Raw genomic sequence first — 16,248 nt, 5'->3', positions numbered from 1 at the left:
GAGTACTCTTCTTTCCTCTTCTGACCCTCTGCCACTTTACAGTCCTATTATCTCTCTTGTCCCCTTATCTCTCTTGACATGTGCAGCCCTCATGTCTCACTCATGTTCCTTCTTATCTCTTCATGGTCCCCCTTTTTGTCCTTAGTAATATCTGGATAGGCTCGATCCAATTTATGGGCTAGTGTATTTTTTTTTCCCTTACTGAGATTGTAACTAAGTAATTTCATGGACGCAGGCATCGACCCCTTTCACTCAGGCTTCGCTTGATCCTATTATATATACATGTGGATCAGCTTTTACATCTAATTATTCAGGCTTCTCGTGAGATTATAAAACGGGTCCTCGATTCCCAGCTAATTCTTGTAACGGAGAAGTTTTTTTATGATAAGCAAGGTTCTTTTCAGATGCATGTTGTTCAAAATGCTTATAAACAATTTGAACAGCATGCACGTCATCCGTACTTTAAAAGTACTTAATAACTTTCCCATGAACATGAAATGGTGGAATCGTGGAGAAGATGCTTTAAGTTCACCATCTGTCATGCACTTTAACTTCATCATGTCCTATAATCAATATCCTCATTAATTGGTTCAGCCAAATACTGGAGTTCCCGTTGTCTTCAATGGCTTCTCATATGGACAAGGTAGGAATGGGACTATGTGCGGTCTGTCATCTATTATCTGTTGTAGGACTAGAATCGGGCAATCATGCTAATCCTTACATAATATAAAAATAAGTACACCATAATCGTACGAAATAATTATTTGGAAATATATTTTTCAACGTTTTTCTTTTGCTTTTTTGAAGTAGAATTGCTGTTTATAAGGCTGGTTATCTCACTGTGGAAACTTTTAACAGATTTGATATCGGCAATGGAGCAAGAGTCGAGACTGATTCCCAGTACTTCATAAACATCCAGACAATAAAGAATAAATACTTCATATATTGTTTCTTTGCTAAAAGTTGCTAGCCGCTTTGATGGTTTTCCTAGACAAGAAATTAATGCGAGGACAAAACCTGTGGAGCAACCGTCTAGTGCACTGTGCTGGTTGTTGGATTTGCATTCCATGAGTACTTAATTTTATGCAACAAAGCATCAATCCTTTTTTTTATTGGCACCATATGTCCAAGAACAATATCCTCACTAATCCGAGAAGTGTACAGGCCTCGATAAAGAGTTTTCTACAAGTACACATCGGATAATTCAAAGAGAAAATCTCTCAATTCAATGTCCCCTAGAGATTGTTTACACTAAAAGAGATTTGAACCTTAAACTTAAGGAGAGCATACCCCAAACCCAAGGCCCTTACCACTTCAGCCAAATATAATGCAAGCACGCATGCAAAATAATAATCATGGCATTAGTTGCTTGCCTTCTTCTTCAATGATTTCCCATTTTTCTTAATCTTATTATGATAATTAAGAAATAAGAATTTATGAAATTTGACTGACTATGTAGGAAACAATTTTGAACTACCCGTCCAGTATCAGCATGGAAAAACATTACATTGCAGGAATAGCTGCACTCATCAAACAATATAATCCTTTTGGACTCCATCAATGATGGCACCCTGCAATCTCAACCACGGCCAACTGGTATGATATTAACCGAGAGCTTATACTGGCAGAAGGGTATGATCCCAGTAGCTTATAACGGCAACCTGTATATCATGTAACTATCTGAACAAATTCTTATAACATTTCAATTTGAGATCAACTTCAGTTATTTATCAATGTCCTCTACTCTGGAAATGAAACTCGGATAACAGGAGCATGAATTCAAATATTCTGCTTTAGTTTCCTGGTTGGGGGGTTGAGGGGGGGCAATTTTCTACTAAAGGTTTAATGACCAAATCTAATCTGATGTCCTCGTTCTTTCAGTTCAGCTTTCAAAAAGTGATGTACATTGAATGTTTTTGTCACAATTGCACAATCAATAACAAAAGAATGAACAGTGAATGTCACGTATTACTGTTGGTATTAATATTCCAGCTACAGCAAACCCGTTAATCTGTCCTGCACATACACTCTTTACACCGTGGAAACCTGTAAACACTCCTCGCCTTTGGCCTTGCCTGGACATGTTTAGTTTGTCTAACTGCCTTCCTCACTCTCTGTTCAAACACGCGCCATTCTATGGTGGAATTCTTCAAAAAGATGTCAGCAAGCCTGCGTTTATTTGGTCGTATTGTTGGCATTTTCCCTCCACCATAGTATATTCGATACCCAGACACTAAAGATGAAAACTGACTCCCTGAATCAGTCATGGCAAATGCATTTGCAGCAGTACAGCCTATGAAGTCCAGAGCAGCTAACTGCAGAGCAGCAGAAGTATGTTTGTTATTCTTGAAGAGGTTGATAAGACTGCAAAAAGGGCAAAGACTTGGGGCTTATTTGAGAAGTGAGATGATCTCATCTCATCTCATTTCAAAACTTCTCATAATTTCCTTCCCAAACATTATTCAAATACAAGCACTTTTCAATTTCAAATCTTCAATTTTTTCATCTAATCATTACAAATTTCTCAAACTTCCAAACAAAACACAAAAAACAATACACATTTTTCAAATTTCAAAACAAAAATTATATTAAAAAATTATATTCTAACAATATTTTAACTTTATAATATTTTAGTAAACTTTTTCTCTCTCAAATTATTTTCCAAAACCCAATAAAATATTTTACTATTTCACCATTATCCACATAATTCTCATCTTATCTCATTACCTAAACAAGCCCTTAACGGAACAGATCTTTGGAATGGAGTAACAGTTCCATAGAGGGTAGGTTTTTTTATAACGAGGAATAGTTATTCATAAGAATAGCTGCTAAAAATGAAGAATACCCATTCGTCTAAAAAACATGAGGAATACCTATTCTTAGGGTAGAGGAATGAAAATTTTCAAAAGATCACCTTCGGTGTTTTTCAAACCAAAATAAATAAGAAAAAAAACTCTTAGATATTTTGGGATGGCAACATGATATTTTTTTTAACTTTTAGGTGAAAGAGTATAAAGAGCAGTTTCTTTTTTGGGAAAGGCCGCTTGAATATTTGGAAATTTGATTTAATCTAGTGAGAACATCATGTGTTATCACCAAACAAAAAATAGGAATAACCATTTTGTCTACCAAACATAACTTTATTTTATCCTCCCAAAAATATTGTATGGTACATAAAATAAACCAAAAATTCTGTTAATGATGAAATTGTCAAGAATAACTGATGAAGTAAGAAACATCACTATTAAAGACACTGCATGAAACTAGGTTGAGATCTGGAATATGTTGCAAAAGCAAGCATGCTTGACAATATTTGCAGAAAAGCATACTACAATATTTTTCCATATTAAAGATGTAGAGATATGATTATTCTCTATGATGGTCATGGTTTGGGAGAGATTTAGCATTTAAAGTGAATTTATACCATTTAAGTCTTCTCGATCATGTTTAATTTTTTTACAAGCTGCCAATGACATTTGTTTCAGATCTATCAAACAATTGATGAGGATGTCATATCTCATGCATCCATTTAAAATTGGTTTTGTTAGAAAAATGAACCTCTAACAGGGGTGTTGTTTTCTTCAGGAGTGACAACTACTCAAAATTCCTAAGAGAGACACCAAGACAAATTTTTGCTCTGGCAACGTTTTGTTGAGAGGGCATTTTAAGATTCCACCACAAATTGTTTAGTAGTTACTCCTGAAAAATCTTCCAAGTGCAGATCCCACAGTTCAGATGTTATGAGCTCCATTTAACAAGCCTTTGTTAGTTCCACAAGACCCATCAAAAGTTCAATTCAAAGTGTTTGAGAAATAGAACTCAATTCTCTCATTTAAAAAAGTAAAAGTTCTTGATCATGTGCACACTTATTCAACAGTATGGAGTTTCAATCACTATTTCCAAAAGCCTGAGCATCAAAAACCTTATACACAGATGCAATTAAAAAGAGACAGACAACAAAAAGGGAAAAGGGGACATTTATGGCGGGACTGAAGGAGTTATAACATCATTGAACACCAACGAGTGAAAGTAACTAAATTAAGCATGTAAGCACACTCAAGCTGGAGAGCCACAATAATAAAAGCAACATTATTACCTGAGATGAAAAATTCACAAATGGTTCAAGTTCAGCTGATGAAAGCAGCTTTTCTTTAGTAACCAAATTAGGATACAAGCTGGTCAAAGCCCCCAACCTAGACTGACCCCCATATATTTGAGAACCTGCCACAAATATATGCGTCTTGCGTCTGAATCCAAGTGCAGCGAGCATAAGTATTGCTTCCTCAGGTGTTAAAGGGCAAAGGCCTTCTAACCTGAGTTCTTCAGGAGAGGGTAACCTGCAAAGATTAAACAGTATGATTAGATACAAACAAAAGTTGATGGAAGATAAATGCTTTCCTTCTCAAATTATCTTTTTCTTTTCTTTTTTTTTTTTGCTTCTTAAAAGTTCTCTTTGCTTAGTAAAATTACGTCTTTAAAATGTTGCTGGAAACTTCACAAAATATAGAGAACAACCGTCGAATAGAATCACATGTTAACAGCAAAAAAAGCTCACCAAAATATTAGCATACAAATTACGGACATGAAATAAATACAAAGCAAAAATGACATGGCACATACTTTGTGGTTTTCTTGAGAAGTGTCAATGCAGGGAAATGGATTTCACGATATGCTTCCAACTCTTGTCTCTCTTCTTCACCCCCACCAAATTCACATAAAGAATGAGCTACCATGTCAATTTCAAATCTCAGGTGCAGAGCTAGATATTTGGAAGTTTTCTTAGCACTGCCACTGCTTTCATTATTACTTGATCCTGCAGATGAACCGATAAGATAACGATCCAGTGCTCCAGGGAGACCTACATGCCGGCGTAACCTTTGAAGAAGCAAGGCACCAGTTTCTTGAATTTTTGGAACAAATTGCAGTGCAAGAAAATTACATCTGCATCGAAGTCTCTATATGAAGTTCCCCAATTAGGAGAAGCAAAGTAGGTAAGAGGTTAATGAACTAAGGAAGACCATGTTAGCATGACAACCCAACAAATATTGCTTTGTAATATATTTTTTCAACAAGCAATATTGCTTATATAATCTATCAGTAACTTTAATTGACTAGAGGTCAAGGGCCAGTGATTTACCTGCAACTGAAATGGTATTGGGTCAAATGCCAATCGATTCCCAAATCCAACAAAATGTACGACTCTATTCTTAAATAGAATAGGGAGAATCTTCTTTAAGTAAAAACTTGGTTTGGCCTCTTTCATGATGTCTTCATCCGTCACCTGGAACAGTATTTCATCAACACCATGACACTGGAGTTAATAATCATCCATTATGACCATTCAGAAAATTTGGATAAAGAACTTACAACACTGCCAACAGCCTCCAAATCTAATGATTGCAGATCCTTAGGAAGTTCCTTCACTATCCGAATATCAGGAGTCAAGTAGTTAATAAAATGCTCCTCCTGATAGATATCGCTGAATTGACTATGAAATTATACAATTTGATATTGTCACTTTTCCATCAAAATCAAAAATAAAATGTTTTTAAAGATGCACCCTATCTAGAAACAATAGATTTTACTAAATAATACTGAATTCCTTCTTATAAAACCAGGGATAAATTTCAATTCCACTTTAAAAGTATAGGGTTATTTGCAATGTTCCCTAAACCTTACATTTGAGCCATCAATCCTCAAACATTGTAAACAGTAGCAAAATTTTGTGTCATATTTAATCTTAATTTATAAATGATCATATGCTATAATTTTCTCAATCTCTGTTATGTTTAGTCTTAATTTTCACAGGCTAATCGTATGATCCTTCAAAAATTAAAGAAAAATAAGCAAGTAATTATAGGATAAATGTGAGAAGCATGTTTTTTTAACTTTTAAGGCTAAAAATATACTTTTTACGGGGAAAATAAAGTTGAATGGCAAGAAATGTTGCAACTATGTTTAGGAGTTGATTGCTCAAATATAAAGTTTAAGTGGGAAAATACAAGTGACTTCATTGTATTTGTATTGCAAGATGATTCTGACGCATACACCAACAACTGCATTATAAAAATATTTCTAGACCCTGAATTCAGACACCAAACGCAGCAATTTTCTAATGGGAGAGCACATTCATTATAGCACAAAGAAACAAATAAATATTATTATGTGATTGTTAAGGAAGAACACCCAAACAAAAAACAAAGAAAGAAAGAAGCATGTCACCTCTCATCTTTCCATACACTACTGTACAAAAATCTGGGAACAAGCAGAGTTGAATTAAGTAATCGTGCGACCACGACTGCATTGCAAACCTGTTGCAAATTAGAAAGATGTCAGATAACGGAAAGACACTCTACCATAAATTAGCCCTTTAGAAGCAAAGCTTCACAGTCCCTTTCCTTTGTAAAGAGCATTACTTACAGCAACTCGCTGCTGGTTCATCCCACCATTTGCAGTTACCAAAATGTATCCATTATTTCCATCTATTACAGTATCACAAAAAATGCATAGTTAGAACCATCTTGAACTTTTAGTTTAACCATTAGATCAATGTTCTTTATAAACTTTAAGATGCCCGAGCACATGCACAGCTGTAGTGTGTGTAAATATAACACCCCAAAACACACACACACACACTCAGAGAGAGAGAGAGAGAGAGACCACTGGGTTCCCAGTTCCGTTGTTCAGCACAAGGTCTCCAAGCAGAAGCGGGAACAAATGGCTCCTGCCACAAGTCTTTTGGCTCCGGTTTATTCTGTCTCTGTGTGGTCATAATACAAAGCCAATGAAATCAAGCAAAAGAACTGACTCTAAAAAAGAAAAAGAAAAAAAAAAATCTGCTTTCTAAGACTTCTAGAGTCAGCATACAAAATAATATCCAAATACCTCAGCCAAGGCATGGGCAGCCAAAGCCAACATCCTGCCGTAGATACCTCTCCGTGGTCTTTTGCCTTTACCATTCCTCCATTTTTCCTGCAAATATTTCAAGTAAAAACTCAAAAGGGAAAGTAAGAAGCTCATGACACTGATATTTGTTGAACCACATCTTTTTTCTCTGTCTTCTCTTCCATAAACGACCATATTAAAATTGCACCACACTGGTTTCGAGATGACACGACCAGAAGCCAATGAACAGTAACCATTTAAAGATTTTTCTTACAAATTGCACATACATATTACATTTTTCTCATATTGATGCGCACTGAGAAATAATTAATTGATTATATCGAAAAATATTAGCATTATACATATTTCTTCCTATAAAAATGTAGGATAAATGTCACTTACATGCTAAAATTCGAGTCTTCTCCAAATTAATCCCAAACCTCCGAATCATTACTAAGTCTAACAATAACGAAAAACTTTCCATTTCTACAAAAACAAACCTCTTCACGTTGCGGGAACGAAACCGAACTCGAATTCTCAACTTTAGAATTAACAGCTTGATCCTGTAATCGCAAAAGCATAATCCAATTCACCAAGAAAAACAAACCCACCAATCCAATTAGGGCCACGAGCCCTTTCACACGCTTTCTACTATACCATGATTTGGCGGCCTTCCTCTTCCCCTTTTGCTGAGCCTTCAACTGCTGCTTCCGGTCCCATAGAAACCCTAGCAACTTGAGATCCGAAAAAGATGACGCTTGGGAACGGTCAGAGTTCGAGAACCGACTCGGGCCGAACCTTGGGGAGTGACTGGGCGAGTGCTGTCGGCTCCTCGAAGTGGGTGAGTTGGACCGGGCGTGGAACGAGCTGGACCTGGCCTTGTTAAGCTCAGCCCGATCAGAAACCCCGATCTCGCCAAGCTCAGGCGGTTCTTGCTCGTTCGTTTTACCGGCGGATTCGAGAGCGGTGTCTGAGAGGGTAGTAGGGGTTGAGGCCATGGTATACCAGGCAAGGAAATTCTGTTTTCTTTTTAAATTTTTAAAATTTGAGGATTGGGGTGCGAAATTTAACGTGGGAATTGCCAAAAATGGAAGGGTCGGACTTCGTGACTGACTGAACGCCGGCGGTACTAAACTCCCGGTACTGTCTCAGATCCAACGCACGCTCTGTATTCTAGGCGTCTCACGTGACCGAACTCTCTGTCTCTGCTCTTTCGAGTACTGGCATTATCCTCGTCTTCAGGAACTCGAGAAATGCTTGGGTCCATTTTGGTCCGAACATTTCTATCTAGTACTTTTTTTTTTAGTTTTTTAATTTGTGATTAAATAAATATTTTTAATGATATTATTATTATTTTTTAAAATTAAAAATATAAAAAATTTTATGAAAAAAATAAAATAAAAATACATTGCGGCCCGTTTGGAAGTTTCACTTCAGATTAATTTTAAACTCAATTTAATATATAAATATTTAATTTTTAAATTATTAAATTCATCTCAATTTAAAATCTCTTTATACGCACGATTGATAACTCTTTTCAACTTAACACGTATTTATACGCGAGACTCATAATTTTTTTTAATTTCTCATAAATATATTTAAATTTATCTTAACATCCAAGTTCATTTTAGATGAACCTCATAAAACTCATTTCATCATCTTAACTCGTTACTAACCAAAAAGAATTCAATTCATTTCATAATTCAACGTACAAACGAGATCCAAAATACATATTCGACTCAGTTGTACCACAAAACGACGCGGTAGCGGACCTCAAATGAATTTGAAAATAATAAAAACGGAGTATTACTTACAACGTATAGGTTCCACCCAATGAAATGTGATATCTGATTATCCAAAAATATGCAAAAACCTGCTTCGAGACAATGCCAGGAAATCACATAATTAATGTGTGCACTTTTGCCATTATCTTGGTCATTTTAAATTAATGCAGCAATAAGAACTAAAAGAGGGTCGGCTCGCTACCGAAAAGCGATGAAACTGCATTCCTTTTTCCATAAAACTTTCGAAAATTAGTCCGTGGACTCATGAAAACTATTAGACGATGGTGTATTTCGCTAGATTTCTCATTACTCATGTCAGCACTTTGATATCTCTGGGGTCAAAGTGATACTAAAAAGGTTTAAAATTGACATTCACACCAACTTTTAATAGAAGAACTGATCAATACGTAATGGCATCGGAGCACTGACATTGGATTATAATTATACATCAAGATATGCATCTACATATTTTTATAATATGACCTTAAATTGGCTATATTAAATTATGTACATCCAAAAATTTACATAATTATAAACAGTATTTTTATAAATTTGAAGATATACTGTTCACTCTCTAAATCTTATTTTATTACTTTGTTCTCTCTCCTCCCCCTTTCTCTCTCTCCACCAAAGGATAGAATTTAAAAAAAAAATTTAAATGATAAAATTTGCAATGGTGCTAATTACAAAATATAAAATAAAAAAAAGAGGAAAAATATATATAATAATAATATTTTTTTATTATTTAGCTCAAAGATACATAATTCAACGTGAGAGTTTTTCTGGATATATAAAATCAATCTCTACAAGATGTAATTTTACATATACACATAGAGAAATCAATGTTAATTTTCTATACTGTCAATAAAATGGTGATAGTTGCCATTAGTGAGATTAATCTGAGTCTCAAATGAACCCAAAACTTTATTTTCATGAATTCTCTCAAATTAGTTAAAAATTTATGTTATGCCGCAATATGTAACACCATTTCCAGCTAAATATACACTCTTAATTTGCAAAATATAGTCTTCAATTGAGATAAAAGAAATGCTTGGGGGGAAATAATTACACATCCGATCTGATCTTCATACAAAACTTCAACGCTGTTTGTAAGCCCAAAACAGCCGCACCATTTTTATAACGGCATGTCGATGGCCTCAAGCTCGGGTATCTTGTATGCAAAACCAGATTCATCACTCGAACGCCTTCTGACCACACTTGCCCTTTGCACTAACCTCACCAATGCTTGCACAACCTCAGACATGGGAGGCCGAAACTCAGGTTCCGGCTATACACAAAACCAAAAAATTGTAAATCGAAGGTTCTAAAGAATGAGAACAAATTATTTGCAAAACTATGCTACTAAATTGAAGCCAATTTGACCAGAGAACTTTCATTTTTGAAGAAATATCTGAAAATAATGAAAAAGAAAAAAGAGGTTGGGAGTTTCCTTGGCATGAATTAAAATGAAGATAGACATGATAGTGGTTTCCAACATGAATAGTAATGCTCGTGGTTTCCGACTATCTAGAAAACTAAACTTATGTATTATACAAACTAAGGTCTTTTCAAATGGTTCCCTGCATCTTGGCTTGTGCTTTCCACAGTTGGTTAGCCTATCATGTGGCAGTTAATGAAATAGGACCAAGATAGCTGACAGTTTTGATAACTGGGCAATGCAGAAGCGTATCAAAGCTGTTGTAACTTCTTTCTAAATGGAAATTCTGCAATTTCAAAAGCTGGTAACATATCGAGCAGTAGATTATCATATTCTTTAACAAACTATCCTCCTTTAGTGTGACTATTACTTCTCCCGTATATCTTTACCTCTAAAATAAATGGTGTTTGGCATATTACATATATTGTTCTTACACTGGTCATGATTCTATAAAGAATGAAAGATTCATGGAACAGCAGGAACTTAAAGTCTTGGACCAAATTTATTTTTTTAATAAATTTCTTATGTGACTTTGTGAAAAATGTTGGGGGAACAATCCGATAAGAATCCACAGAAATGAAATCAACTAAGAATGCTGGAATTTATGAAACAAAAGTGCCAAATAGATCACCCAAGTCGATAGAAGGAACAAAAGACCAGGATATCCATGTCAATCTTAGTAAAGTTTAAACTTTCTTCTTCAAAAATATAAACTTTCGTGAAGCAAATAGCATTGAACTGCTTTAACAAGCCATAAATACGTAATGTCCTTTGTTCATCAAAATCTACGCCCAACATAAAATAAATTTTAGCATTAGTACAGAATTTTACCTGAACACAGAGGGCAATGATATCAGCAAAGCGTGAGAGAGACTTTGCAGGATATATGCCATCTAGGGCAGGATCAACCATTTTTGCTAAGGCATCTATATCGTGGAGTTGGGGAGTAGCCCATCTTACAAGTGATTGTTCTGATCTCACTCTTGAACTAAACAACAGAAGAATATGGGGTAAGTGGAAAACTTTACAAAGATATTAGCCCTAAGATAATGAAGAATCTACCAAAATGATTCCATTTTGGTAATGTAGAGCAGCTTTACCTGTCCAGTGGCTTTCTGCCAGTCAAAAGCTCCAACATCACCACTCCAAAACTGTACACATCACTTTTTACAGTGTATATCCCTGACAATGCAAATTCAGGTGCGCTATAACCAAATGAACCTACCATCTGAGTTGAGACCTGTGAAACATGAAGTAGAGATAATTAATCTGCCAGTACAGGACAAAACCCATTTACATGCAAGTACCAAAATGCACAAAGAAAACAAAATTTGTTAATCAATCCACATGCATGACATAGCTCTGTTTATCTACCTGCCTCTCTGTGTTTGGATTTGGAGCAGCCAAACCACAGTCTGACAAATGGGGATTAAGCTCTTCATCAAGTAAAATGTTTGCCGACTTGAAGTTTCTATGTACAACAGATGGCAGGCAAACTTCATGCAAGTACCTGACAGTCAAAGCTATTGTTTAGAAAGGAAATTGGAGCATGTGTTTGGGTTTGGGAATGCATACTCCACCACACATACACTCAGAAAGACAAAGACAAAAAGGAGAGAGAGAGAGAGAGACAGAGAGAGTGTGAAAATTACACATATAACATACTCTAAGGCTCGAGCAGTGCCAAGTGCTACCCTAACACGGGCATTCCAAGTCAGGGTCCTGCTGCTATCTTCAGCGAAATGGAGCATGTCATGCAGATTCCCATTTCCTATATACTCATAAACTAGAAGACGCTGTCCATGTTCTGCACAATATCCAGCCAGTGTGACAATGCTTGGGTGCCTCAAGCGTGAAATATTTGAAACAGCTTCAAGAAAATTATCTTCCTCCTGTAATGAAATTGCTGCACTATCGATCTTCTTAATGGCCATTACCTATTAGATAAAATGGAAGGAAAAATTAGTCATTTGCTATCATCTGAATCCAATGTTACTGCTAGAAGATTAAATATCCTAACCATGGTCCCAGGGAAAGGGTGATGTTGTGACAACACAAAGGAAAATATTACAAGGGATTTATATATATATAAACCATAATATGGCAAATCACCTTTCCATTAGGGAACTCTGCTTTGTAAACACGACCAAGGGAACCTTCGCCAACTAGAAATTCTTGACTAAAGCTATTCGTTGCCATTTGGAGAGAGGCAACAGTATATGATGTAGCAGTGATGGGTGACTTTATTCTCTCCACAGATCCGTTTTTCTCTTGTAGCCTCTCAACCATCAGATTTTCTGCAGGTGGGGGCTTCAGATCTGTAACAGCAGCCGTGCTTTTTAGTCTCTGCTCTTGCACCTCAGTATTTACTGCAAAAACAGAGGACAACGTTACCTAAAATGATGGATTTTAAACCATTTTGAAAGGAGGAGAAATTTACATTTCCATAACTTTCATGTGTCCGTAGTACAGTAGATTAAACTACATAAATTTTTTACAACACCTAACTTAACCGCATCAGTAGAAAATGAACTTGTTATTTTCATAAACCTCTAAAAGATGTTAAGTTTCTTGACCTTTAGGTAGGTTTACTTCCATAGAATTATAACCCTTGAAAATCTAAATTCCCAACTACAATAAATGTGAGTAAATGGAAGAATAAAAGGAAAAACAGCATTTGGGAGAAACAAGAACAAGGGAAAGAGAAGCTACCATTACTTCTTCCAACCGAGAGACTACCCCTGGGAGTTCTAGCACCGGCGTCCTTCCGTTTATTTTTTCGAATGCAAAAGGCAAGAAGTAGTAGCAGAACTAAAGCAATGACTATGGAACCCAGGATTATGCCAACTATAGCCCCAACTGTCAACCCCTTATTAGAATGGGATGATTCACCATTAGAACCTCGTGTGGTAGGTGCATCTGACCCAGTATGAGTGCGATTAGTAATTGATCCACCTGGAGGAGGTGGCGTATATGGTGGCGGAGGGGGGGCAGGACCATTGTCAAATGAATTTCCACCATATCTGTTTTGTTTACAGAAATTAAGTTATAAATATTGCAAAAGGTTGTGTTACAAAACAGCTTGGGGTATAAGAAACAATATGCACGAAAACTTACAAAAAATTAGGGATCGCTTTAAGTTCTGGAGGTAGCCATCCACTGAAATGGTTGTTTGCAACATTGCTGTAAAAAAGACAGCATGTAAGAACAAAAGAGGAATTAAGGTAGATAATGCAACCCTAGATCCCAACACAAGGAAAGGAACATACAGAGAAGTCAAAGGCAAGCTCGTAAGAACATTAAGAGAACCACTCAATTGATTGTTCTGCAGATATCTGCCACAAGTTCAGAGACCATGAGAAGCTAAAAACAAACTGCACAATATTTTCCACAAGGCTTCCAACTGCACCCACATACTCCTATAGAAAGATCCTTGCTTGTTTCTTGGGATAAGTTAATAATTTTACTAATAGAAAGTTATAAAGATGCTATCCAAGTACACAGGGAGTATACAGGGTATCTACCCAGCAAACAAAGGAAAAATATCAAGAAAGTCTTGAAAAATAAATATACTGCAGGCATGAACATTCATTCAAAGAAAGAAAACTAAGGGAAAAGGCCCTAAGACCCTCCATTGTCCTCTCGCAGTCCTCAAAGCTCCGATCATTTCTTTCCACAAGGCTTTTCAAAACAAAATTATCACTTTAAAATACTCACAGAGAAGAGAGATTGGCCAGTGAACTCAAGGAACTAGGAAGATCTCCAGAAAAGTTGTTGAAAGAGAGATCCCTGCATTCACAAGCAAGGTGGAATAATCTATTAGTGAAAATTATATGAGAATAAGGACGAGTATTAGAGGTTACTCAAAACTCGAAAGGGTAAAAATATTTGGTTTTAGCATCACAATGGAGTCACTAGGCACCATTTGACAACTAAATTCTACTAAAAGATAAGCTAATTGAATATTGTATGATTAAAAAAGTTTTGAAGAAAGGTATCTTACAAGGTTGCAAGGCCAGCAAGATTAGCAAAATTGTCTCCAATTGACTGGGAAAGCGAATTACGGCTAACGTTCCTAAAATGATAGAATCTTAAATAAGCAATAAGAAGGCCTCATATTGCAACTGAATTGCCAAGTGATTGAAACCTCATAACATCCAAAGAAGCTACTCACAAATAACTTAGAGAAACCATACTAGAAAAGGAATAAGGAAGATTCCCACTTAAGTTGTTGCCTGCAAGATTTCTGCATAATACAATCAACCAAAAGTATTGCGTAAAATAACAAAATCACAGATTTCAAACTATAGAAAGAATCAGCAAGACATTGATATTTACATGCTTGTAAGATTTGGCGGTAACTGATATGGGATCGTATCATGAATGCTGTTGTCACTCAGATCACTAACAAACACCAAAAATAAAATAAAAAAATAAAATAAAATAAAATAAAAAATTAACAACTCATAGCTGAAAAATTAATATAGTTCCACACAACCAATATATAAAAATAAATCATAACATTCTCACAGTTTTCTCAATGACTTAAGATCCGAAAGCAAGTATCCCATTGTTCCATTGAGTCCCAATTCAGATATCTCGCTGTCACAACAATAATAGGATCCATTAATTAAATTTAAACTGATCGAACCATCAAATTCTGTTCAAATAGAGACATTTTCCAAAGATATTCATACATAGAAACAACAGCTGAGCCCTCACAAGTTATCCCTTTCCATGACTCGCTGCACGGATCACCGCCGCTACTTTTCCAATTAGTTAGCTGAGAAGGACTGTTTAACGCGGCATACAGAACCTGAAGAGGTTGAACTGCAATTCAAAATAAGCAACCAATCAAACTTAGACCAAAAAAAAGAAAGACGGGCGCATAAGATAAATAATGCATTAGGCAGCTGAGAAAGTTATCGCAAAATAAACTGAATGGCACTGAAAATTCACCATTTCAACCTGAACTCAACCAAGGCTAATAAAGTATCAGGCCTCATTAGACCGGAATTATTATTCTTAAATAAAAAAATAAGCTAACAACTTCATCTTCTTTTATTTTCTCGTGTTTTCCTGAGATCTCATGTCACTCTTATCAACATCTAAATCCATATTTTCCATTTTAAAAGCTTCATAGTTTCGAAAAAAAAAAATCTGACAATAATTATAAATACGGAGTGAACGCAAACTGATCACAGTAAAAATAGATACAATGAAATGTACCCTCAGAAGGGTCAGTAGCGCCTCGAACAAGAGGCAGAGCAGCAAAGATCAGCGTAATTAACACAAACTCAGGGAGTTGGCGAGTCAGAGATACAGGAAGAGCAGCGTGTTGATTAGCCATCGTTGTTCGAGTAGCGTGTCCACGGGCGGTTCGATCAAAGGTTGGATTTAGGAGTGGCCGAGCGCAGGCAAGAACAACCGAGCAGCATGGTCCTGCTGCCAAAGAAGAAGATGAAGAAGAGGTTGAGGCTGAGATCAAGACAAGTGGTCAGAGACATCGACATTAAGAAAAGGACAGAGAGTGAGATTCGAAGCTTATGGAATAGAGAGAGAGAGAGTATGAATACGTGTGTCGGCGAAACAGAACAAACAAGATTAAAGGAAAAATTGAGAAAAATTAATGTAAACAGTAAGAAAGGTCGGTTTGCAGTGTGCAAGACTGCAAGCAACGTATGACGCTTGTGGGCTCAGGTGGGTCTGTATCTGGCTGTCCCCCTGACTCTGGGCTGCTTTGGATCTCCTACTTTAAAAAAAAAAAAAAAAACAAAAAAGGAGTACATCATCACGTTTCCTTGAAAAGCTGTTTTATTTATTTATTTATTGATATTTTACATTATCAAGGCGAAGACGTTTGACATTCGAATCTTCGATAATTATTGGGTACAGATTTTAAAATTTTGAGGTTATTTTATTGCACCGTCTTTTGTAGTATTATTCATCCTATATTTATTATTTTTAATGGTATAAATTGATTTTCGTATATTTTAAGAGATTTCTTATTTAATTAAAATAACAAAGCAAATCAAATTTAATCATATCTAAGAAAAAATAACAAAGTAAATTGTTGTTACACCAACTAGAAGAGAAACTTGGCAGAGAGCAGTGAGCCATAGCCTTGAACCTGCTGGCTGC

At 35.9% G+C, this 16,248-nt stretch overlaps 2 protein-coding genes across 5 annotated transcripts; both read right to left on the bottom strand.

Moving 5' to 3' along the window:
• Positions 1–1,841: 1,841 nt before the first annotated feature.
• On the bottom strand, positions 1,842–8,132 carry LOC109008555 (O-fucosyltransferase 15-like). 2 transcript variants are annotated; one of them, XM_018988696.2, is made up of 11 exons: positions 7,543–7,714; positions 7,386–7,448; positions 6,886–6,972; positions 6,661–6,760; positions 6,421–6,482; positions 6,223–6,311; positions 5,368–5,488; positions 5,138–5,281; positions 4,621–4,955; positions 4,097–4,337; positions 1,842–2,315 (listed from the first exon to the last, which is right to left on the bottom strand). In XM_018988696.2, the coding sequence occupies exons 1-11, from the start codon at positions 7,603–7,605 to the stop codon at positions 2,007–2,009; spliced, it is 1,614 nt and encodes a 537-aa protein (XP_018844241.1). In that variant the 5' UTR covers positions 7,606–7,714; the 3' UTR covers positions 1,842–2,006. The 2 variants fall into 2 exon arrangements, with proteins under 2 accessions (XP_018844241.1, XP_018844240.1); XM_018988695.2 differs by having other exon boundaries at positions 7,386–8,132.
• Positions 8,133–9,656: 1,524 nt separating this feature from the next.
• LOC109008553 (protein STRUBBELIG-RECEPTOR FAMILY 8-like) lies at positions 9,657–15,695 on the bottom strand. 3 transcript variants are annotated; one of them, XM_018988689.2, is made up of 16 exons: positions 15,337–15,695; positions 14,805–14,937; positions 14,638–14,709; positions 14,446–14,511; positions 14,282–14,353; positions 14,111–14,182; positions 13,825–13,896; positions 13,377–13,442; positions 13,225–13,290; positions 12,820–13,130; positions 12,220–12,476; positions 11,773–12,044; positions 11,482–11,617; positions 11,208–11,347; positions 10,939–11,095; positions 9,657–9,957 (listed from the first exon to the last, which is right to left on the bottom strand). In XM_018988689.2, exons 1-16 carry the CDS (start codon positions 15,455–15,457, stop codon positions 9,805–9,807), a joined length of 2,166 nt encoding a protein of 721 aa, XP_018844234.1. In that variant the 5' UTR covers positions 15,458–15,695; the 3' UTR covers positions 9,657–9,804. The 3 variants fall into 3 exon arrangements, with proteins under 3 accessions (XP_018844234.1, XP_018844236.1, XP_035544248.1); XM_018988691.2 differs by lacking the exon at positions 14,446–14,511; XM_035688355.1 differs by lacking the exon at positions 15,337–15,695 and having other exon boundaries at positions 14,830–14,937.
• Between the last annotated feature and the right edge of the window lie 553 nt (positions 15,696–16,248).

The sequence above is a fragment of the Juglans regia genome, chromosome 3 (genome assembly GCF_001411555.2).
Source record: "Juglans regia cultivar Chandler chromosome 3, Walnut 2.0, whole genome shotgun sequence".
In the NCBI taxonomy this organism is placed as follows: Eukaryota; Viridiplantae; Streptophyta; class Magnoliopsida; order Fagales; family Juglandaceae; genus Juglans; species Juglans regia.
Note: the sequence above shows the minus strand (reverse complement) of the source record. Positions and strands in the feature narration are given on the sequence as shown.